The sequence below is a fragment of the Alosa sapidissima genome, chromosome 13 (genome assembly GCF_018492685.1).
Source record: "Alosa sapidissima isolate fAloSap1 chromosome 13, fAloSap1.pri, whole genome shotgun sequence".
In the NCBI taxonomy this organism is placed as follows: Eukaryota; Metazoa; Chordata; class Actinopteri; order Clupeiformes; family Clupeidae; genus Alosa; species Alosa sapidissima.
Window position 1 is genome coordinate 34,228,469 of NC_055969.1, and position 24,000 is coordinate 34,252,468.

The 24,000-nt window shown below is 45.1% G+C and overlaps 1 protein-coding gene across 1 annotated transcript in view; it reads right to left on the reverse strand.

Annotated features, from left to right (window-relative positions):
* Nucleotides 1–1,594: 1,594 nt before the first annotated feature.
* nup214 (nucleoporin 214) overlaps nt 1,595–24,000 on the reverse strand; it is a 109,996-nt gene continuing 87,590 nt past the window's right edge. Inside the window, 4 exon segments of the mRNA XM_042058868.1 lie at nt 1,595–1,746; nt 5,165–5,197; nt 6,914–7,060; nt 14,626–14,797. Of these exon segments, the coding sequence (XP_041914802.1) occupies nt 1,710–1,746; nt 5,165–5,197; nt 6,914–7,060; nt 14,626–14,797 (389 nt within the window). The 3' untranslated portion in view covers nt 1,595–1,709.

Sequence of the window (24,000 nt, forward strand, 5' to 3'; positions counted from 1 at the left end):
CACACACTGCTACAGAGCACACACACATACGATCACACACACACATACGATCACACACACACTGCTACAGAGCACACACACCGCTACAGAGTACACACACACACTGCTACAAAGCACACACACATACGATCACACACACACAGCTACAGAGCACACACACATACGATCACACACACACTGCTACAGAGCACACACACATACGATCACACACACACTGCTACAGAGCACACACACATACGATCACACACACACATACGATCACACACACACTGCTACAGAGCACACACACATACGATCACACACACACTGCTACAGAGCACACACACATACGATCACACACACTGCCACTCACTAATGGCACACACTGCTACAGAGCACACACACATACGATCACACACACACTGCTACAGAGCACACACACATACGATCACACACACTGCCACTCACTAATGGCACACACTGCTACAGAGCACACACACATACGATAACACACACACGATCAAAGCCTAAAGTGTGATAGACAAAGAGACAGAGAAGAGAGAGAGAAGGGGGAGACTGAGAAGGAAGAGAGAGAGAGCGAGAGAGAGAGAGCGAGAGAGGAAGAAAAACGAAGCTTCAGGCTCATCATTAAAACAACACAGATAACCTATTAGTGAAGCACACTGAAGCGTTACAAAATACAGAGAATGAGGAGACTACAGGCGGCCCGGAGTGGAAATGGCATTGTTTATTTTTTGGCTTTCCATTATTGTTATTTTTTAAATCCATGGATAAAATATACAGCTTTAAACTCAGAGAGCACCCAAGTACGGAATCATTCATGAGGAGAATGTTCTGCTTCATCAGGCTAACTGTGGGCAACTTAAACTACATCAATACATTGGAGGTGTGTGTGTGTATGTGTGTGTGTGTGTGGTTTGGACTGTGGCTGTGGTTTGGTTAAACCTCTCCATTAGATGGTCTTGGCCTGGTTACTCGTTTGTGGAAAAAAGGCACATCTGGAATCAGTGCTGACTCAGCTGGATGGAGAGGTAGGGCACACACACACATACGCGCACACACACACACACACACACCAGCTCTGACAGTCCATTCATACGGGTAACTGGGAGAAGACAGCCACGGAGCTCTGGGGGAACACACTGAACTGAGGGCAGAAGATCCTGCTCAAGATCCTGCTCAAGTTCCTGCTCAAGTTCCTGCATATTTAAGGATCTATGAGGACACAGGCTACTTTAACAGAGACAGGAGGTACCACACAAACAGACACTCCTCTAATCTGAACCACACATTAAACTGCCATCTATTTAAAGGAGGCTAATTCATACTTACTGAGCCTTGGATAAATAAAAGCATACTTTTCTACTGCCAACTGCTATTCATGTTTAAAATAAACAAAACAAAATTAAATAACAAATAAATGATGTCTGCAGGTTATCTAGCATGCTGCTGATTGTGGTTGTGGTCAGTTTGCTTCCACGGTTCATCCTTAGTAAGGGCTGTTGCCAGGCTTCCTGTGGTTTGACAGACACTCTTTCAGTCTCCAACGATGTGTTTGTGTATCCGTCCCCCCCCCCCCCCCCCCCACACCCATTTCTCTCCTCTTCCTATCCTCTCGGCGGCTTGTCCATCAATGCATTCATTCGTTTGCTCGTTAAAAGCTTGATTGCAGACACGTAGGTCGAGCTCTCAGGCAGTCTCTACATTAACTATCTTCTCCAACCGCCGAAAGTGGACTGAGAAGACCTAGAGAAAAAACCAGGAAACAGACCAAAACAAAAAAGAAAAGAAAAAAGAAAAGATGTTGCTGAAAAACTTGATGGGGTAAAAAAAGCCCGAATGTTCTCTTCTGAAGTTCCTTCCTGCCTTGGGGAAGGTGCAAAAGGCTGTCTAGGGGTACACACAACACACACACGGGTCACTGAGGAGGGGCATGGGCGGAGGAGGAGGCTGGGGTAGCGGAACAGCAGGAGGACGAGAAGCTGAGGACCTACACTTCACACCTCTCTCCAGTGTTGGAGACAGAAAGTCCACTGAGAGGTCAACCTGGGCCAGTTCACACCCATGACCGTGCATAGTGACTAGAATCCCTTGTTTTAGATCTTACATCTTCTTTGGGTGAGCACACCATATTGCTGTACAAGACCCTTGTTATACCGTCATTTTACCAGTAAATACAAGGTTCTCAAGATTTCCGTGTGTGTAACAAGCGAATGTGTGGCAGTTATATGTGCTCTAACCATCATATACATATATTCAATGTACATAAAATATGTATACAATACCAATGCATTTGAAATCACGGTCATTCTGCTCCACTGTGATATGAATAGTGTCATTACAACAGATCAAGGGTAATGATACATATCAAGTATTTTGAGTTTGCAGATTTTTTTTCCTTCAATTTTCATTATTTTTATCAAGTAACCACTAATTAATTAGCATATTCTAATGTTATAATAGTTGACTGGCATTATGAATGAGACACACACAGTTGACTGGCATTAAGACAATGGACTATTCCAGCATTTGTCAAACTATGGGCCGCGGTCCGGCACCGGTCTGCAACGTGGACACTGCTGGTCCACGGAGCCACGCAGTGAAATTACGCCTGCTGCTTCGTCTGATTACTTCATTTGAAATTGCTTTGCACAACTGTGCAATTGATCAAGGAACCACGGACCGACAGAAAAAAAAATGCTTCTGCAATCAGGAGGAAATACTTGCTAATTTGGTGTCATCATACATAAAGGCATACAATGCGTTTATGGTGGTATGAGCGTTCATTCAATGCATGCGTGTAGGTGGGCCTTATGACCCAAAAGTCTGCCATGACCGGGCCTCAGGTCAAAGAAGTTTGAGAAAAGCTGGACTATTCTGTGACATAGCTTTGCTTCATTTTCCGTAACCAATAGCTCTATACGAGTACAGTGGACACACCAGGACTGTAAGCCCATGGTACAGAGCCATCATGCCAGCTGCAGGTTTAGAGGTCAGAGTAGGGCTGCATGATTTGGGGAAAATATATAATTGCAATGTTTCGGACAGTTATTGCGATTGCGATATAGTTTTTGAATGTCAGGTGGGGATGTGCACACTACTACAACTACATAATTCTAAAGTTGCCCAGACAAAATGTCTAACAAACCCCAACATTCTAAAATTACCCAGACAATGCACAACAAACCCCATCATTCTAAAGTTGCTCAGACAATGGCCAACATTCTATAGTGTCCCAGACAATGTCCAACAAACCCCAAACATTCTAAAGTTACCCTGACAATACACAACAATCCCCAACATTCTAAAGTTGGCAGAGGTTGATTGCAGTCTTTCAAATGTTCAGGATCCCACTAATAACAGTAGGTGGGTTTACATGGACAGCTTTTTGTCATTCCGATTAAGCCATTCTGAATGAAACATTTGTACCATTTGTTTACATGGAATATGTTCTGTTCTGATCAGGTGCAAGTTCTTAAAATTCTATTCCGATAAAGGTGTTTATATGCTTCATTTGTATTCCTCTTGAGCTATTATCTCCATTGGAATCTGAATAAAAGTGTCCATGTAAACTGTCTAGACAATAACTGAAAAGACTGGCTTTAAAATATTATGTAAAATTTGAACGACTCCATCCAACACACACACACACACACACACTGACCCAACTGTTGTAGTTTGTTGGAGTTTGTTGGTGTTTGTTGGGGCAGTGTGCAAGCACCTGTCGTAATGTTCACGACACACATGAGGTGGAGTGTGATGACACACATGAGGTGGAGTGTGATGACACATATGAGGTGGAGTGTGATGACACATATGAGGTGGAGTGTGATGACTCTCACTCCCATGTTGGGCCAGATCATGTATATGTATGTGTATACTATACAAGTGTGAGTGTATACTATATAGGTGTGAGTGTACACTATATAGGTGTGAGTTATATAGGTGTGAGTGTACACTATATAGGTGTGAGTTATATAGGTGTGAGTGTACACTATATAGGTTAGGATGATTGAGTTGTGTTTGGGGCAGTAGTAAGCAGCGTGTAGGATGCAGTTTTAGTATGCTGGAGTAGTGAGGTGTGTTAGTGTGTGTGTCTGTGTGTCTGTGTGCGTGTGTGCGTGTGTGTGTGTGCGCGTGTGCGTGTGCGCGTGTGTGTAACTCACATAGACGAAAAGGGCAGGAAGGATTGAAGAGATGTAGAGATTAAGGGAGAAAAATAATAAAGAGAGAGAGAGTGATACAATAAAAGACAGAGGGAGAGATAGAGAGGGAGAGAGTGAATAGAGGCAGAGAAAGGGAGAGAGGGATGGTAAAGGCAGACAGAGTAAGAGAGAGATAAAGAGACAGATGAAGAGAGAAAGAATAGAGAGAGGGAGAGAAAGAGAGATGAGAGATATATAGATGAAAAGATGGATGGAGAGAGAGAATAGAGAGAGGGAGGGAGAAAGAGAGATGAGAGATACATAGATGAAAAGATGGATGGAGAGGGATGGAGAGCTCCTCTGATGCTTTAGCATGCACATCTTTCTGAGCACTCAAATACATTCCAGCACAATGCACCCTCAGGGAGCATGGCGAAGCTGTGTGCATGTGTGTGTGTGTGTGTGTGTGTGTGTGTGTGAGAGAGGTGGGGGCTGGGCATGTGACAAGACAGAGAAAAGAAATCAGGCAATAGAGCAGGAGAGAAGGGTAGACAGTGAGGGGTACGGAGGAGGAGAGGAGAGGAGGAGAGAAGAGAGGAGAGGGGGAGAGGAGAGGGAGAGGAGAGGGGGAGAGAGGAGAGGAGAGGGAGAGAGAGGAGAGGAGAGAGGGAGAGGAGAGGAGAAGAGGAGAGGAGGACAGAGAGAAGGTAGACAAATAGGAAGCATGGAGAGGATAATGGTGTAGTCCCCTGTGATGTGCTTACACTGGATCTAGAGAATGTCTACAGAGCCAAGGTCAAAAAGGGCCATCACTAACAAAACACACACACGTCCCCACCCGCCCACCCAACCACCCACACACACACACACACACACACACACACACACACACACACACACACACACAGCTAGTCACAAAAAGCTATATCACAGCAGGTATGAGACAAATAACACTTTACAGTTAACAGACTGACAAACACTCACACAAAAAACATTTTTCACATGGGATCAATACTTACTGATTGGTGCTTCCAAAACCCCCCGTAAAACCTGAAAGACACAGAAAAGGCTACATGAGGTAGCTGAAATGGCTGCATCCCATCCAAACAGCAGCACATTACTATTGGCTACAGCGCTGTACGGGCTGTACGGGGGCCAGGTGATGTTGGCACTGGAGCAGGGCTTTGGGCACGGGCCACTTACAGCATGCTGTTATTAATTAGAACAAGCTGGTGAAAAGAACCAGCATGCCCCATGCTAGGGGTTCACCATGACTTAACACCCACCGACACCCACAGCAGGGACACTGTGTGTGTGTGTGTGTGTGTGTGTGCGCGTGTGTCAGAAGAGAGATAAAGAGAGAGAGATAAAGAAAAAGAAAGAAAAAGAAAGAATGAAAGAGACTGTCTGAGAAAGAGAGGCAAAGGCAGACACGTGACTCGGGAGAGAGATGCATGTAACACTGAAAAAAAGCAGAGAATCTATAAAGCACGGTAAGGGGGGGGGGCATAGAGAGAGAGAACAAGTGAGAGAGAGAGGAGAGAGAAGGAACGACAGAGAGAACAGGAGAGCAAGAGAAGGAAAGAGAGGAAAGAGGAAAGAGAGGAGAGAGAGAAAGACAGAACAGGGCAAAAAGAACCAGTCAGCCAGAAAGATATATGATACGCACATACCCCCCCTCCCCCACCTTTACACACACACACACACACACACACACACTACCCCCCTCCCCCTCCTTTACACACACACACACACACACACACACACACAGAGCAGAGCAGAGCAGCAGTGTGTGTGTGTGTGTGTGTGTGTTGTAAGTGGGCCAGGCAGCTTTAATGTGGGCATGTGGGCATGTGGGTATGGTTTGGCCGGTGGCTAAAGAATGTGGGTTAATAAGAGAAACCGCTGCTGGGATTTCAACCTCCACACATCCAATCATGTTCCTCTGTCCCAACAGAACAGCCAATCAAATCGCTACGTCCTTACTGAACAGCCCATCACATTCTTCTAAGGTCAACCAACCACAGCCTCCGACACAAACGCAGCTAAACTCAACTTCCTAGTCACTGTCCTAATCATCATAACAGACCAACCAATACTAGGGACTTCTCCATCATAAGTGGATAGTGAGCGCAGCACAAACACCCTCCTTTCCAGGACAGAGGACACACACGGATGCTTCAGTGGGTTTGTGGCTGAACCCTGAATACTGAGGTATGTGTGTGTGTGTGTGTGTGTGTGTGTGTGTGTGTGTGTGTGTGTGTGTGTGCGCATTAAGAAGGCTGGACTGTATGTGCTCCCACAACTCTTTGTATTAGAAGTGGGTGTCTGTGTTTACAGAGTCTCTGTGGAAGTGGTCATGAGTGTTTGTTTTGTTTGTTCATATGTATGTGATTGTATTGTATGTGTGTATGAGGGTTCTCTGGGTGTATGTGCATTGGCACTGCATGTGTGTACCAACTAGTTCTCTGCGTGTGTATTAGGTACATTTGTGAGAGTGTGTGTGCGTAGGAACTAGTTCTGTGCGTGTGTATTAGGTACATTTGTGAGTGTGTGTGTGTAGGAACTAGTTCTGTGCGTGTGTATTAGGTACATTTGTGAGAGTGTGTGTATATTGTTTGTGTGTGCAGTGGTAGTTCTGCATCTGTGTGATTAGATGTCAATGGATACAGCTCTCATAATACACTGTTAAGCATGAGACTCCAAACCCTACACGTGTGTGTGTGTGTGTGTGTGTGTGTGTGCGCGTGTGTGTCTATAAACACTCACCTCCACCACCACCTCCGAATCCACTAGGAGACCCAAATCCTCCTGTCGAACCAAACCCAGGATTCTGCTGGGCCAGATTCCCAAAGGACGGAGCACTCTGATTGGCTATACTGCCAAAGGTGGGTGTGTTCTGAGGAGATGCAAACCTATGGGGAAAAAGAATAAAACCATGACAAAACTGTAAAGGATGTCTGCACTACAGGACGCAGAAACTAAGAATGGAGCAGGCTGTAATATCTATCTACTCAGAGTGGACCATTAGAACTAGTCAGTAGGTTAATAGGAAACAGGCTTAATGGACATCAAGGTTTGATATATTCCAATGTACTTCATGCTCCACACACACACTTTCATTCATTTACTCCTAAACTGCATTATGACTGTCATTAAGACAGATAGGTGTGTGTACCTGTCTGTTATAACTGTTATAAATGCGTGTGGCTCGAGAGACAAACCATCCCTATGACGAGTATGCAAAACTCCCATCCATGATACTCACTACACAAACTCCCCTCCATGATGCTCACTACACAAACTCACTACACAAACTCCCATCCATGATGCTCACTACACAAACTCCCCTCCATGATGCTCACTACACAAACTCCCCTCCATGATGCTCACTACACAAACTCACTACACAAACTCCCCTCCATGATGCTCACTACACAAACTCCCATCCATGATGCTCACTACACAAACTCCCATCCATGATGCTCACTACACAAACTCCCCTCCATGATGCTCACTACACAAACTCACTACACAAACTCCCATCCATGATGCTCATTACACAAATGTACAGCAGTGAAAGACCTCAGAGACCACACACACACTATGGGCCACTAATCACTAGTCCTCAGAGACCACACACACACTATGGGCCACTAATCACTAGTCCTCAGAGACCACACACACTATGGACCACTAATCACTAGTCCTCAGAGACTACACACACTATGGCCTGCAGTCTGTACGACATGCCAAATGCAATGCAATGCCTTAATACCATCCATCACCAACTAATGCTAATTTAATGAATTGGAAAAAACATTTAGTCAATCTAACACTACGCAACACCACGCTACACACAAGCACCTGTGGGCCAGTGCACACACACACACACAGACCTGTGGGTCAGTGCACACACAAGTGGGTTCTCAGTACATGAACTCATTTAATGACACCGTTTCCATAAACTTCTAAATATAATAAACCACAAACTCTCATTTAAAGCAGAATCAAATTAGTGCACAATGTGGTTCCTGGTGTTGTTGAGAGTAGTTCTGTCGTGTATGTGTGTTCTGTCGTGTATGTGTGTGTTTGCGTATGTGTGTGCGTGTGTATCAGGCTTTGAGGTATTTGAGGAGAGGGCGAGATCACAGCGGTAAGAAAGGGTATTCTCCCCAGACTTGAACAGATGAAGCTAGCAAGCCTTTTATGACTTGCACACTCATTTGGGGACCAGCAACAGAGAAACAAAACCCTTCACTATGTGTGTGTGTGTTTGTGTGTGTGTTTGTGTGTGTGTGTGGTGCTACAGCAGCTCTTTAATCTCAAAAGCCTGAGAGGGAAATTCTGAATAGCCTTTCTCTCCTGGAGTTTTCTTTCTAATAAACACACACACACCAACTCCCTCTCTTTCTCACTCACATATAAACCGTTCCTGTGTGTGTGTGTGTTGTGTGTGTGTGTGTACACCGTCACACCCCAAAACACTTAAGAACATCTCTCACACACACACACACACAACGACGGCGACAGAGAAAGCAGAATGGAGCAAGTGGGAGACACAAACACACACTGTGCTGTTGAATAAATAAATACATACATAAAAACTCACACACACACACGCTCCACACACACACACACACACACACACACACACACACACACACACACACACACACAGGGAAAGCTGCCAATACTAAACTGCAGTTGCCAGATGCAAGTGGATTACAGAGACAACACACACACACACCTATGAGGCATGGGGAGCACCGAGCACAAACCCCTTTGACTTCAAAGGCCGTGCTAATAACAGCAGTCCTGAATTATTATGCACATGAGGTGAAGACACACACAACCCGCAGCCCTAGTGATGACACTACTCAGCCACTGCAAAGGCTGTGTGTGTGTGTGTGTGTGTAGGGCTGTATATTGTTCAGGTGGAGGGCATAAGATAAGTATTAGTTGGCATGATCTGCATATTTAAATATCCGTTTGTCCGTACAATCATTTACACTCACATATTTCAATTTATCAACATGATCAGTATGTGATTAATGTATTAAAACAAGTGTCCTCACTGTATTGCACCTTACCACATGAGGGTAGTGCAATAAGCGCAAGACTAGATTAATGTCAGGAGCACACACACACACACACTCTTCTGGCCCTGGCATTAGTCAATGCAATGCAACAAAGACCACAGAGGACAGGGTACAAAGACACAAGAGGACGTGTGTATGTGGTGCATGCATGTGTGTGTGTGCATGCGCGTGTGTAAGGGGTAAGAAATCTGGTGAATCTGATCTCGGAGGAGATGACCCGGAGAGGCGCTGACCTCTGACCCCAATACTGGAGCTCATTTTGGGCACACAGCTGAGAGGTCCTTATAGAGCCACCTGCCATCTAAACATGGCCACCGCTAAAAACAGACATCATGTACCCCGGTGCTTACTGCACGCACACACACACACACACACACACATCTCTGATGTAGAGCTCTCTCTCTCTCTACACAACCTAACTTTGACCACATACCCCAGTCAACACACACTTTTTGAATACTATATCAGAGACTTTCTAATGAGGAAGCACAGCACTCAAAAAATCCTCCACAGAAATGCATGGGGTTCATTTTTACATCTGCCAATTTGGCAGTTGTCTACACATATCCCGCCCCTTCCGCGGCAAAAAAGTCGACATGTGAATACATCATGCCAACCATGTGTTGTGATCTTGCTGCTGGAGCAAGGGTGGTGTCATGAAGCTTTGCGCACGTGCACTTCTGCCGAAATAGATGGCCGATAAGTGCCCAAAAAGTGTTACAATATGGCCGCCGTGTGGCGGGACTTGCCTAAAAGGACTGACTATATTTCTACACTCTGAAGACGCGTGGGCGTCGGAACGTTAGTGAAGTGAAGTGAAGTGAAGTGAAGTGAAGTGCGCCAGCAGTGACCTGCAGCAGCCAAATGGCACTCGTCAGTCCCGCTGGATTACAGGCCCAAACCGGCAGAATGAAGGAAGAGATCAGAGGTGGACACACACACACACACGCACACACACACGCGCACGCGCACACACACGCACACGCACACGCACACGCACGCACGCACGCACGGGGAGATAGAGCAAGAACGGAGGATGGAGAGATGGAGAGGACAGGGAACCAGAGAAAAGAGAATGAAGTAAAGGAGTGAGAGAACAAATGAGAGAGGGAGAGAGATACAGGGAGAGAGAGAGAGAGAGAGGAAATCAGATTCTGCAGGCCAGAGGTGTGAGGTAAGCGGCTATCTGAGGGGGGTGGAGGCACACTGATTATGTGTGTGTGTGTGTGTGTGTGTTCCGGAGCCATGGTGCCAGCTTAATCTGTTGGCAGGGGAAGGGCATGGCTCTCTGGATTATCTCCTCCGCAACATCAATTTCACTGGACACGGGCTGTGTGTGTGTGTGCGCACATATGCGTGCGTGTGTGTGTGTGTGTGTGTAACAGAGATGGTGGGGTGTGGCACGTCTTCACCAGATGACATCAAGTCCCCAGGTGGCATCTGACTGGAGGGGCACTGCTGGACACAGGCCGGGTCAGGGCCAGATGACACACACACCCACACACACACCCAAATATGATGGGAGTTTAATCCTGCCTGAGATAATCCCTGCAGCAGTCAGGTTTCTTGCCACACTGCACTCCCACGGAGGGCTGATTCCTGAATGAACTGACATGACATCGGATGGGACGTCTTCACCAAGCCAGATAAACAGACTTATGATGGGACGTCTTTACCAAGCCAGATAAACAGACTTATGATGGGACGTCTTTACCAAGCCAGATAAACAGACTATGATGGGATGTCTTCACCAAGCCAACATTTCCAACTAGTGGCCATCTAAGACTTGACATTTCCAAATTATTTCATTTCTCCACCAGTTGTGAAAATGGACATTTTTATGTTCTGTTATCTCCGGGAGCAGCCTTGCTGAGTGAGGTCTAGTGAGTTCCGCCCTCTGTCTGAGGTCTGCGTCCAAAAACACATCACACAGGCAGAGGCTGAAATGTGAGGTCTGCGTCCAAACACACATCACACAGGCAGATGCTGAAATGTAAGCAGCCTGTGATTGGTTCTCCAAACACATATCCCACAGGCAGAGGCTGTGATTGGTTGAGGACAGCGCTGCACGGACCTATCAGACGCTGCAACTGCGTGACTGCTTCCACACAACAGACTGGGGAGTTCTGATTACACTGAGTATGTAACGGGTTACATATGCAAATGCATTGACGCACTTTTCCTAACCAGAAGCCATGGGTGAATGGAGAGGTCTGTTCAGCACTCTGACCTCAAACAACTGCCTTCCATTCTGACATCCCAAGTGAGTACAGTAAAGCACGTTGAACTGAGGAGATCAACTGAATTTCCCCTTGGGGATCAATAAAGTATCTATCTATCGATCTCTATCTCAATTAAAAGGGCTAAGAGACAGTACAGGGAAAAGGTGAAGTCACACTACAGCTGCTCCAACACCAGGGACATGGGGCTGCAGAGCAGAGCGGTCTGCTTCTATGGCCGCTTTGAGAATGACATCAGGTCAGTCTCAGCAAATGGAGCAAGATTGCTGTCCATTTCAGACATCTGAAAGAGGTGTGTAAATCCTCTTATGGGGTGAATACACATAAAGCTCCAGGACCTGACACCATCCCGGGTCGCGTTCTCAAGACTTGTGCATCTGGACTGGCAGTGGTCTTCATCAGCCTCCCCATCTCCCCTTTCCCCCCTCTCCTGCTTCAGTCTAGTATCCCCGCATGTTTCAAGAGGTCCACCATCATTCCAGTCCCTAAGAAATCAACAGTGAGCCGTCTTAACGATCACCGCCCTGTTGCGCTCACCTCTGTTGTTATGAAGTGTTTTGAGTGGTTAGTTAAAGATCATATTACACCCCCCCTGTCTTCTGCATTAGACCCTCTCAAGTTTGCCAATGCGCCAAAGATGATGCAATAGTATTTGCTTTGAACACTGCTCTCTCTCACCTGGATAAGAAAAACACCTATGTATGGATGCTCTTCATCGACTACAGCTCCGCTTTTAACACCATAGTTCCATCCAGGCTGATCATGAAACTGAGAGACCTGAACATCAGTTCCTCTCTGTGCAGTTGGATCCTTGACTTACTGACTGTCAGGACACAGGCGGTACAGCTGGGTAACATCATCTCATCCACTCGAACACTCAGCACTGGTGCCCCGCAGGGATGTGTGTTAAGCCCCCTGCTTCACTCGTACACTCATGACTGTATGGCAAACTCACACCTCAAACACCACAATTAAGTTTGCTGATGACACCACCATAATCGGCTGTATCACGAGTGATGATGAGTCTGCTTACAGAGCAGAGGTGGCAACCCTGACATCCTTATGCCAAGACTACAACCTGCTGCTCAACGTCAGCTGAACTAAGGAGCTGATGGTGGGCTACAGGAGACTGCAGGGAGAGGAGCACACCCCCATCTACATTGGGGCACAGCAGAGGAGTGTCAGCTGCTTCAGATTCCTTGGAACTAACATCAGCGAGGATCTGAGCTGGTCACACCATAAAGGTATGGTCCCAAATGCCCCATGTCCACCAACTGAACTGCACGCGATTATGTCAGTCCCCATTGTCAAAAGGTACAATAGTATACAAATGGATTATTCTGCCATTTGTATAGCTAGAATAATAAGTGTTCCCAATTAGATCATGTTTCTATAGTTTGAAATACTGTATAAACATAGTAAAATATTAAGTTGGTTAGGCCACTGCACATCCAAATAAGTGCCCTTCATGACCCACAGCCTGTCAGTCTTCATAGGTTAACATGGCAAAACTCGATCCCCTACCTGATAGCCCCAAATATATTTACATCTTTCTAAAACTGTGTTTACATTTGTCCCACCATATACATTTGCCAGCCTGTTTTGCATCCCCTTAATCAATCATGCAATATGAAAGTCTGGGATTGTGGAGAACACAAAATAGTCTACTGAATAATATATATATTGAACCATTAAATGAATAACAGAATAACTTTAATAACGGAAGAAACTTAAAATCGTTAATTAAGTTTACTTTGACCATAAATCATTTATCACCTGTAACTCTGTGATAAAAGGACATAACAGGAAGATATTTGGCTGATAGATGGAGGTTAAGATTTTCTATGTTTTGTGATGTCTGTCACTTGCACTCTGGAAAACTGGAATGTTTCATTCGACCTCCATTTCAATCATAGTACCCTACTAGGCTACTTTTTAGCTGACCAATGCACAAACTAAAATGGAAATGGACAAATATTAACAATACTTTGAATGTTTCGTTGGACAAGAGTATTTATATTTAAGTATTTGGAATACTTATGACATGAAACAACAGAAACCACCGAATAAGAGAAAGTCTAATATGAGTAAACAGACTCTGACTGAACTATTAATATACGTGACTCAACATACACCGCCTACCAAGTAAGAGTGCTGCTACCAGTGGAAACGCAAAGCAGGCCAGGGATTACCAAAAACTACAGTACCATGCTTTGCCAAACAGAGCCAGACTGAGTCGTGCAGCTGGTGGACATGAGAATAAAGGCAGCAAAACGGCAACGCTTCTTTCTTCGGTAGCTCTGGAAGTTTGGTATGGACGGTGAAATACTGACCAACTTCTACCGCTGTAGCATTGACAGTATCCTGACTGGCAACATTACAGCATGGTATGGCAACAGCACCGGCCATGACCGCAAAGCTCGGCAAAGGTCAGGTCAGGGCAGTGCATTACAAGGACTGTTACCAACTGTTCAGGACCTTTACAGCCAGCGCTGCAGTAGAAAGACCAAGTAGATCCAGCGCGGCAGTAGAAGGACCAAGCAGAGCCTCGCTGACCCCAGTACTACTGTTTAATTTTTTCTTCAAAGTTGAGCAGGCTCTTGAGCACAAGTAATTGCATTACTGATAACTCCTTACATGACAATAACCTTGAACACACACACCGTCAGTTATTATCTCAACTTTACCCGAATCCTGTCATTTTGGCACTGGCCATACCATCGAAAGTACCAGGACCTTCTGTCTCTCTCACATGCGCACACGCACACACACTCTTATCCAAATCATCCCATGTTGGCAGCGGCGGTCCCCTCTCCAAACACCTTCTCTCTCTCTCACACACACACACTCTTACCCGAATCCTCCCATGGTCCCCTCTCCAAACACTTTCCCATACACACACTCTCTTACCCGAATCCTCCCATGTTGGCGGCGGCGGTCCCCTCTCCAAACACCTTCTCTCTCTCTCACACACACACTCTCTTACCCGAATCCTCCCATGTTGGCGGCGGCGGTCCCCTCTCCGAACACCTTCTCTCTCTCTCACACACACACTCTCTTACCCGAATCCTCCCATGTTGGCGGCGGCGGTCCCCTCTCCGAACACCTTCTCTCTCTCTCACACACACACACTCTTACCCGAATCCTCCCATGTTGGCGGCGGCGGTCCCCTCTCCGAACACCTTCCCGGCGCTGGGGGCCATGGGGCTGTTGAAGGAGGGGCTCGAGCCAAACGCGGCGCCTGCCCCAAACGCCGGGGCTCCGCCGAACGCTGGCGGACTGCCAAACACCGGAGCACTGCCAAACCCACCTGTGAAACACACACACACACACACACACACACACACACACACACACACACACACACACACACACACACACACACACACACACAAGCTTCATCACCAAGTCACTACAGTGTAAGCATGCATTGACATGAACTAAAAATAATCATTTTATTTCTAATACAGTCAATACAGCTGCAGTTAATCAGTACATGTGCAGGTATATCAGGTAAGCTACATGTGCAGGTATAGCGGGTATGCTACATGTGCAGGCATAGCAGGTAAGCTACAGGTATAGCGGGTATGCTACATGTGCAGGCATAGCGGGTAAGCTACAGGTGTAGCAGGTAAGCTACATGTGCAGGTATAGCGGGTAAGCTACGTGTGCAGGTGTACATGTGCAGCTGTAGTGGGAGCTGAACTGGAGTGCATCACTTCACTATCTGACAAAAGGACCCTGAACAAACTGATCAACATCTTGGACAATGAGTGTCACCAACTCCACAGCATTGTATTTTGTATTGTATTTTTGTAATTTGTATTTTAGTATATTTTGCATATTCTTTATCTTCTACTGTCCTTATTGCTTAGTTGTGTTTTTATATTATATACTTTAATTACTCTTTCTGCTATTAAAGAATGTGTTTGTGTTGTCTGTATGCTGCTGAGACCTTGAATTTCCCCTGGGGATCAATAACGTATCTATCTATCTATCTATCTATCTATCTATCTATAGCGGGTAAGCTACAGGTATAGTGGGTAAGCTACAGGTGTAGCGGGTAAGCTATATGTGCAGGCATAGCAGGTAAGCTACAGGTATAGCGGGTAAGCTATATGTGCAGGCATAGCAGGTAAGCAGAGCTAGTGCATATTACACACACACACACACACACACTGCGTTATTATCCAAAGCAGAGCTAGTGCATATTACACACACACACACTGAGTCATTATCCAAAGCAGAGCTAGTGCATAGTACACACACACACACACTGCGTTATTATCCAAAGCAGAGCTAGTGCATATTACACACACACACACAGCGTTATTATCCAAAGCAGAGCTAGTGCATATTACACACACACACACTGAGTCATTATCCAAAGCAGAGCTAGTGCATAGTACACACACACACACACTGCGTTATTATCCAAAGCAGAGCTAGTGCATATTACACACACACACACAGCGTTATTATCCAAAGCAGAGCTAGTGCATATTACACACACACAGCGTTATTATCCAAAGCAGAGCTAGTGCATATTACACACACACAGCGTTATTATCCAAAGCAGAGCTAGTGCATATTACACACACACACACAGCGTTATTATCCAAAGCAGAGCTAGTGCATATTACACACACACAGCGTTATTATCCAAAGCAGAGCTAGTGCATATTACACACACACACACAGCGTTATTATCCAAAGCAGAGCTAGTGCATATTACACACACACACACACTGCGTTATTATCCAAAGCAGAGCTAGTGCATATTACACACACACAGCGTTATTATCCAAAGCAGAGCTAGTGCATAGTACACACACACACAGCGTTATTATCCAAAGCAGAGCTAGTGCATAGTACACACACACACACACAGCGTTATTATCCAAAGCAGAGCTAGTGCATAGTACACACACACACACACACACACACACACACTGACAAGCAGTGACTGCAAACAGCGTTTCTACATGAACCTCTATAGTATCAGCGTGACAGTTAACAAATTGTCTTCACACAAGCGCCCTAACTGTGAGTGTGTGTCGTCGCTGATATGTATTGATCGCTGAGGCGATGGGGCTGTTCAGGGGTGTGTGTGTTTGTGTGTGTTTGTGTGTGTTGTGCGGGGGCCTCTGAAATTACAGCCCGCTCCACACAGAGCATGCACAGACCACTGAATAATTGATCACTAATGTAACTAGATTACATTCAGCGGGCCACAGCCTCGGATGGGACAACCTATTTCTACCTTACTGGGTTAGTGAGAGAGAGAGAGAGAGAGAGAGCGAAAGAGAGAGAGAGAGAGAGAAAGAGAGAGAGAGATGGACAGAAAGAGAGGTAGGCAGCATGATGGATAGAGAGAGAGAGAGAGAGAAAGAGATGGACAGAGAGAGAGAGAGAGAGAGATGGACAGAAAGAGAGAGAGAGAGAGAGATAGAGAGATGGACAGAGAGGTAGGCAGCATGATGGATAGAGAGAGAGAATGCTGAAGAGGCTAGGGAGATCTCCTGATCAGATCAGTGAAACTGTGTTTGTGGGATCTTCATGCTTCTCAGGAGAGTAACTGAGCTTCAATGCTGTGTGTGTGTGTGTGTGTGTGTGTGTGTGTGTGTGTGTGTGTGTGTGAGAAAGCGAGAGAGACCAGAGTCTCAGCAGAAAATCATGAAATTAAAAGACAGGACTTCAAGAGCAGGAGCTGAAAGTGGAGGGATGGGTGTGTGTTTGTGTTTGTGTGTGTGTGTGTGTGTGTGTGTGTGTGTGTGTGTGTGTGTGTGTGTGTGTGTGAGAGAGAGAGAAGGGCAGGAGCTGAAAGTGGAGGGGCGGGAGTGTGTGTGTGTGTGTGTGTGTGTGTGTGTGTGTGTGAGAAAGGCAGGAGCTGAAAGTGGAGGGGCAGGAGTTTGAGAGGTCCACTCCTCAGGGAGTCTGGGGCCGAGAGGGCCAATGGAGCGTGTGTCTGGAGCGTGTGTGTGTGGAGCGTGTGTCGTGTGTGGAGCGTGTGTCGTGTGTGGAGCGTGTGTCGTGTGTGGACCGTGTGTCGTGTGTGGACCGTGTGTCGTGTGTGTGGATTGTGTGTGTGTGAAGCGTGCGTGTGTGTGGAGCGTGCGCGTGTGTGTAGAGCGTGCGTGTGCGGAGCGTGCGTGTGTGGAGCGTGCGTGTGTGGAGCGTGCGTGTGTGTGGAGCGTGCGTGTGTGTGGAGCGTGCGTGTGTGTGTGGAGCGTGCGTGTGTGTGTGGAGCGTGCGTGTGTGTGGAGCGTGCGTGTGTGTGTGGAGCGTTCGTGTGTGTGTGGAGCGTGTGTGTGTAGAGCGTGCGTGTGTGTAGAGCGTGTGTGTGTGTGTGTAGAGCGTGTGTGTGTGTGTGTGTAGAGCGTGTGTGTGTGTGTAGAGCGTGTGTGTGTGTGTAGAGCGTGTGTGTGTGTGTAGAGCGTGTGTGTGTGTGTAGAGCGTGTGTGTGTGTGTGGAGCGTGTGTGTGTAGAGTGTGTGTGTGTGTGTGTAGAGCATGTGTGTGTGTGTAGAGCATGTGTGTGTGTGTAGAGCATGTGTGTGTGTGTAGAGCATGTGTGGCGGCCATCTTTTTGCTTTTCAGCTAGTGTCGCTGGTTCACACTGCTGTGGTTCAGTGGTTCACCAAAGCTTCATTTGCCCATCACTAGTGTGGAGCGTGTGTATGTGTGTGTGTGGAGCGTGTGTGTGGAGCGTGTGTGTGGTGCTGTGGTGTGTGTGATGTTTCATAGATTTCAATAGTTACGTTGCTTCCTAAATAGGAACATATTATTGAATAGCCTATAACTGAGTAGGCCTATAACATTGCAACATTTTCTCCATTGTGACAGAATCCTGAGGCAGTAATCAAATACACCCACGAATGTGACTCGACAGCTTTTATTATTAGCCTCTTAGGGAGCGTTTGTTTATTTTAATCACAAATTGTTGTTGACAAGCAACAGCAAGAGACTGGCTTGTTTTAGAAATGGGCTGCATAGGCTACTAGCAACAGATACGCAAGAGTCCCTCCAGTTGACTGCTGTAGCACAGTAGGACTGATGCTTGTGGGCTGTAGGCCTAGCCTACTTTGTTTAAACGTTACGGTCTATATTTTGTACCCATATCCTAAATGTTCTCTCGTATAGCCTGAGAGACGGCAGCGCCTCCTCAAAATGTGGTTCTCTGTCTTGCTAATCTCCAATGAGGTTAGAAATGTGTTCTCATGTTCCTCGAACTCATTTGCATGCAGAGCACATCAACCTATCGGTGCTTTGCTACAGTAGCACGGAAGTGCTAATGAGTTCATAGAGGTGGCAGGGTCCATGCACTGGCTCTCTGGAGCTGTTTGGAGAATGCAGTTTGCCACGCAATGAGAAACTTTTGCAAATTATAGATTACTGACGTATCGACTTCAGGTCTGTGAATTGAACCATAGGGGGCATATAATTCTGTTAAATAATATATGTGTACCGTTGCACCTACAAAACAGAACAGATATACAGATATGTATACCGGAAAATGTATGGAAAATGTATACCGAAGTGTGCGGTGATACTAGGGCTGGGACGGTAACCACATCACCGCAATCACGTGATACCTGCCGCGGGTCTGAGCTTGTCACTGCAATCACCGCAAAAAAAATAAATAATAAATTCCGTGAAACATTGGCCTGCACGTGTGTGCACATAGTGTGTAATGCCGTGATGTGTTATGTGAGGAACCATCTTATGACATGGATTCAAGGTTTTTGAAAAAAACTGCAAAACTTATCAAAAGCAAACCCGACCTTTCGCTTGTGTGTTGGGGAATGGAATGTTCCAACATTCCATTTGTTTACTATGCAAGAGTAGGGGAGAACTGGCACAATCGTAACACTTTTCTATTCTCTCCGTTCAAACTCGATTTACACAACAAAGATGTTTGACTTGAAAGCTGTGAAATTTGGCCAGAAATGGGTCATAAATATTTGCTCCATGAATGTTGAAACAGAATTAAAATATATATGTTATAGTTTGTTAAGAATTTAATTAACAGCGACATGTAGCCTAGGGCCTACCTTTGTTACAACCTGACGCAGCCATTAAAAAGTGCGGTAGCATACCGCTGTAACAGTAGCATAAGCGCCATGAATATAACTGTTCTAAAATCGTGATAGCCTTGTTGATAAACTGCTTATTTCATTCATGTCTGGAGTGTTGGGTTCAGTGGTCTTTAAAGTTGCTGTGGGTGTCTAAAGTTTAATTGGCTGTGATAGCAGCACAGAATTCATAATCCATAACTCGCAATCAGAATTTGGGCAGGGGGATTAAAGCGGTATATGATCAGCTGCCCACTGTTGTCCGCAATGTCCATAGTAACACTATTATTGATAATGTGCATACATACAGTGGGCATCGCTTTCAAATGACCACTTCATTCGCGCATTACGCGGCGTGAAGCTGCGTGAAGCTTTAGTACCACTTTCAGCCACTGTGCGTCGCTCTACCACTGTACATCGCTCTGCCTGCCGTCCCTTACATAATTGTTGCCGAGAGTAATCCCAGCCTACGAATTCAATAACAAAATAAATCATGCATAATTAAACATTACCTCGATTTAGGCTACTTTGGTATGGCTTAAGGCTTGACTACACAAAAATCGAAATCGAAATTTGCTGTCTACATTATTGTCAGTGTTGGGGTTAACGCAACTATGCAAATCAAAACAGTGGTGTGATAATTGAGCCAGTAGAGAAATAACTGTTCAGAATTAATCTGTAGCCTTGGGTAGGCTTCTGCAGAAAACAATGTTGTTGCCGATTTAATACTATCTGGCGACGTTTTTAACAGGCTACGCAATAGAGGCTTAGACAACTATGACCCACGTTTTGGTTTCGTAAATTAATTTGCCCTACTTCTTGACTGCAATGTAGTCAATTGACTGCTTGACATGTCATTTTTATTTTTCTGTACAATAAACAATTACATCTGCTTTATGCCGCAGAATTACATTCATATTTGGCTGACTGCAGACGCGCCACTTCCCTCCCCATATTCCAAGATTAAGATAGTATGAAGTGCTTTTTGTAAAAAAAATAGTTAAAACGAATAGCTATTTGCAATTTGACAAAACACTGGTCCTCATTTTGCGAATGCGAGGACGATATGAGCCTGTTACATCTAGTTAGATGTCCGAGTCACGCATAATGTTTGAAAACCACTGGCTCGTAATCACAATAATTTAACACACGACAATTGGATAACCTACTTCATCATGTCCCCATGCCTACATTTTTGTGAGTAGCATAGAGATCGTTAAAAACAATAAAGTATGGCTCTCCGTTTGGGACATCGAAAACTTATATTTTTAATAGACTACCGTCGAAGATGCTGACTTGCAAAAGCCTCGGGATAACACGTTATCTCCACTATCATCAGTCATGCCCCTTGATCAAAGTGGGGAATGAAACTGGCTTAACAAGTTACCTACAGTCCAGAACACAGAATCTGTTGCAATATTATATAAAATTCTTCAACAGAAGGCCTCGAATGTTGTCTTGTTTGTGGAGCGCTTTGCTTCGCTTCTGTAATTTCGGCTTCATTGAAAATGAGGGTTTCCCTCAATGCCCCTCCGAGAATAAATAAAGGTTGAATGAATGAATGAATGCAGGCTTGCCCAAAATAAAGGCATGTGGTTTGCGCAGCCTACAGTAAATAACAGACCCGCCAGAATGTGCGTTATGATGCTTTTTTACGAGCAATATGTTTTTGGTACCCTACGCACACTGCATGTTCTTAAATAACAATGATCATCAGTAATATTCGATCATTAATTTGGGTAAATGGGCAAACGTGACCACCTTGATTGGCTGATTGGCTGATGATTGTAACGCGGGCATGATTCCAAACACCTCCCTTACGATGATGAGTGACAGGTCTCAGAATGCGTGCGCTACACAAGGACGGAAGATGATGAATAACTGGGGCCGTAGTCTATTCACAAAGGCTTTTATCTTACTACTAGGAGTAGGCTACTCCTAAATCGCATTTAAAGATTTTAGATTGGAGTTTTCTCTTAAAAGTTATTCACAAAGCCTTTCAGACAACTCCTAAACTAGGAGTGAGTCTTAGTGGCTATGGATGACGTCATTACTCATGCACGAGCTTGACTGAAGTGACCACCTTGATTGGCTGACGATTGTAACGTGGGAATTCCAAACACCTCTCTTCCGATGATGACTGACAGGTGACAGGTCGGAGAATGCGTTCGCTACACAAGTAGTGCGAAGGACGGAAGATGATTAATAACTGAATAAAAAGGCCTAGCCTAAATGAATAAAGAGTAAGGCAAAACAAATAGCTTAGTAGCCTAATGAAACATAGGCCTATGGATTGATGCAGTAGCCTACCTTTGCAACAGTATTAAATTAATCTGTCACCATATCCCTAGGCTACGTTTGCAAAGAGGAGAATATTTTAATTTGATTCACAATGAAACGTTACATTTCATTTACATGTTAACAATGAGTAGTTTTGGTTGTTGTTGGTGGCGTTATTGCATCCCTTTTATGAATGCAAAATTGTTCCCTCGCGATTGGAAGCTCCTGTTGCGCATAGGCTATTTCAAAACATTGCAAGGTAAAATGCCACAAAAAAGCTGTTTATGAATAGGTCTTAGTGAGTTAGGAGTCCTCTCGACTTAAGCTGTCCCAGACTTAGGTGCTACTTTTAGGTCTAAAATGCTTCGTGAATTACTTTTTGTGAAAAAATTAGGAGTCCTAAAGTTAGGAGTGACACGCACATTATTTTTAGGAGTTGCTCCTAAATTCGCCAGTTAGGAGCTACTTTTAGCCCTTAAAATTCTTTGTGAATATGGCCCCTGAATAAAAAGGCCTAGCCTAAATGAATCAAGGCAAAACAAATAGCCTAGTAGCCCAATGAAACATACGGATTGATGTAGTATCTTTGTAACATTATTAAATGATTCTGTTACTATGCCTACGTTTGCAAAAGAGAACATTTTAATTTGATTCACAATAATGTTACATTTAATTTACATGTTGACAATGATTAGCCTAGTTTTGGTTGTTGTTGGCGGCGTTATTGCATGTTAGTTATGCCTACAATGCAAAATTGCTTCCTCGCGATTGGAAGCTCCTGTAGCTGCATAGGATTTCAAAACAGCAGGTTTGTGAATAGGTCTGTGAGTAAGGAGTCCTCTTGACTTCTTTTAAGCTGTCAGAGGTGGGAAGGTGTGATTTTTTGGGGGAAGGGCCGGATTAACTGGGCACAATTGTCTGATGGCCCCCCTTCCCCCCAGCCAACGTGAATCGGGTGGATAGTTAATAGGCCTATCGTGAAGATTTTTCCTGCCATCTAAGGCACGAGCGCATCTGTGAGGCCAAGCCTCACCAAGTAGCTCGTTTGTTTACAACTAACATTCCATTTAATTAAACTGCTTTATAGGCTATGCCGAAATAGTTTTCAACATTTTGAATATTAGTGTCGGGTGAATTGAAATGTTCTCAAAGTAGCCTTATGGCTGAAAGCTGCTTGGGACACCCCCCCTTTCCTGCACTCATTGTTTCAAAAGGAGTAATTTTGGCTTTGTCAGAACTGAAGAGCTGTGGACGGCACGGCACGGTATGCCCAATGAAAATAAATTAACGCAACGCAACACAACACAACACAGACCCCGCTTCTCTCGCGTCAGTCACTGACATGAACGAAACACAGAACCCGCTTCTCTCACGGCAGTCACTGACAGTAACCTAGAATAAATGCATGGGGAAAAACACTTCCCCATGACAAAGACATCGTAAAACACTGAAAGTTAATATTTTGTCACTAGCAACATTCATCAGTCCTTTGTCAAATGTATTATGTTCCAAGTACCCTATGCGTAATTCTGCTTCATAAAGTTGAACAAATACATTTGCTTATTTCACAGAAAAATATAAATAGCCAGTCTACAGTGCAGAGTTGGTAAGTTATGGTAGGCCAACTTGCAGTGAACATACAAACAGAGGAAATTATTTCTCTTGCAGCTGAGTAGCCTCAGGTGCGCACGTAGACATAAGGCCGAACATGCAAGCGCCAATGAATCGTGCTCTCACGACAATCGCGCCGTTAAACTTAAATAGGTTAACATCACTCTAAGTTCGCCTTCAAGCAAGGAAAACGATGATTTGAAGACATCTGTTTCGTTGGAAGGGCAAGGGGTAGCAACAGGGCAACACAGAGACAGGCCCGATGGCAGGGCTGTTATGAGAGTATTAAAATATGGGATATTCTACGGGAAAACATTAAAACGGCAAGACAGCGGGGAAAGTTAAAATACGTGATAAACACGGAAAAAGTTGGCATGCATTGTTTCGGTCCCCGTGCACAGGGATTATTTGTCATACTATTAATCACATATGATTATTTGTGAAATTGTGCAAACAGGCGCAACACATTTGAAAAGGAAGGACTGGTAGCATGCAAGCTCACGGGAAAGATTGATTTAAGAACGTTATCACAAAGTGTGTGGCTGTGG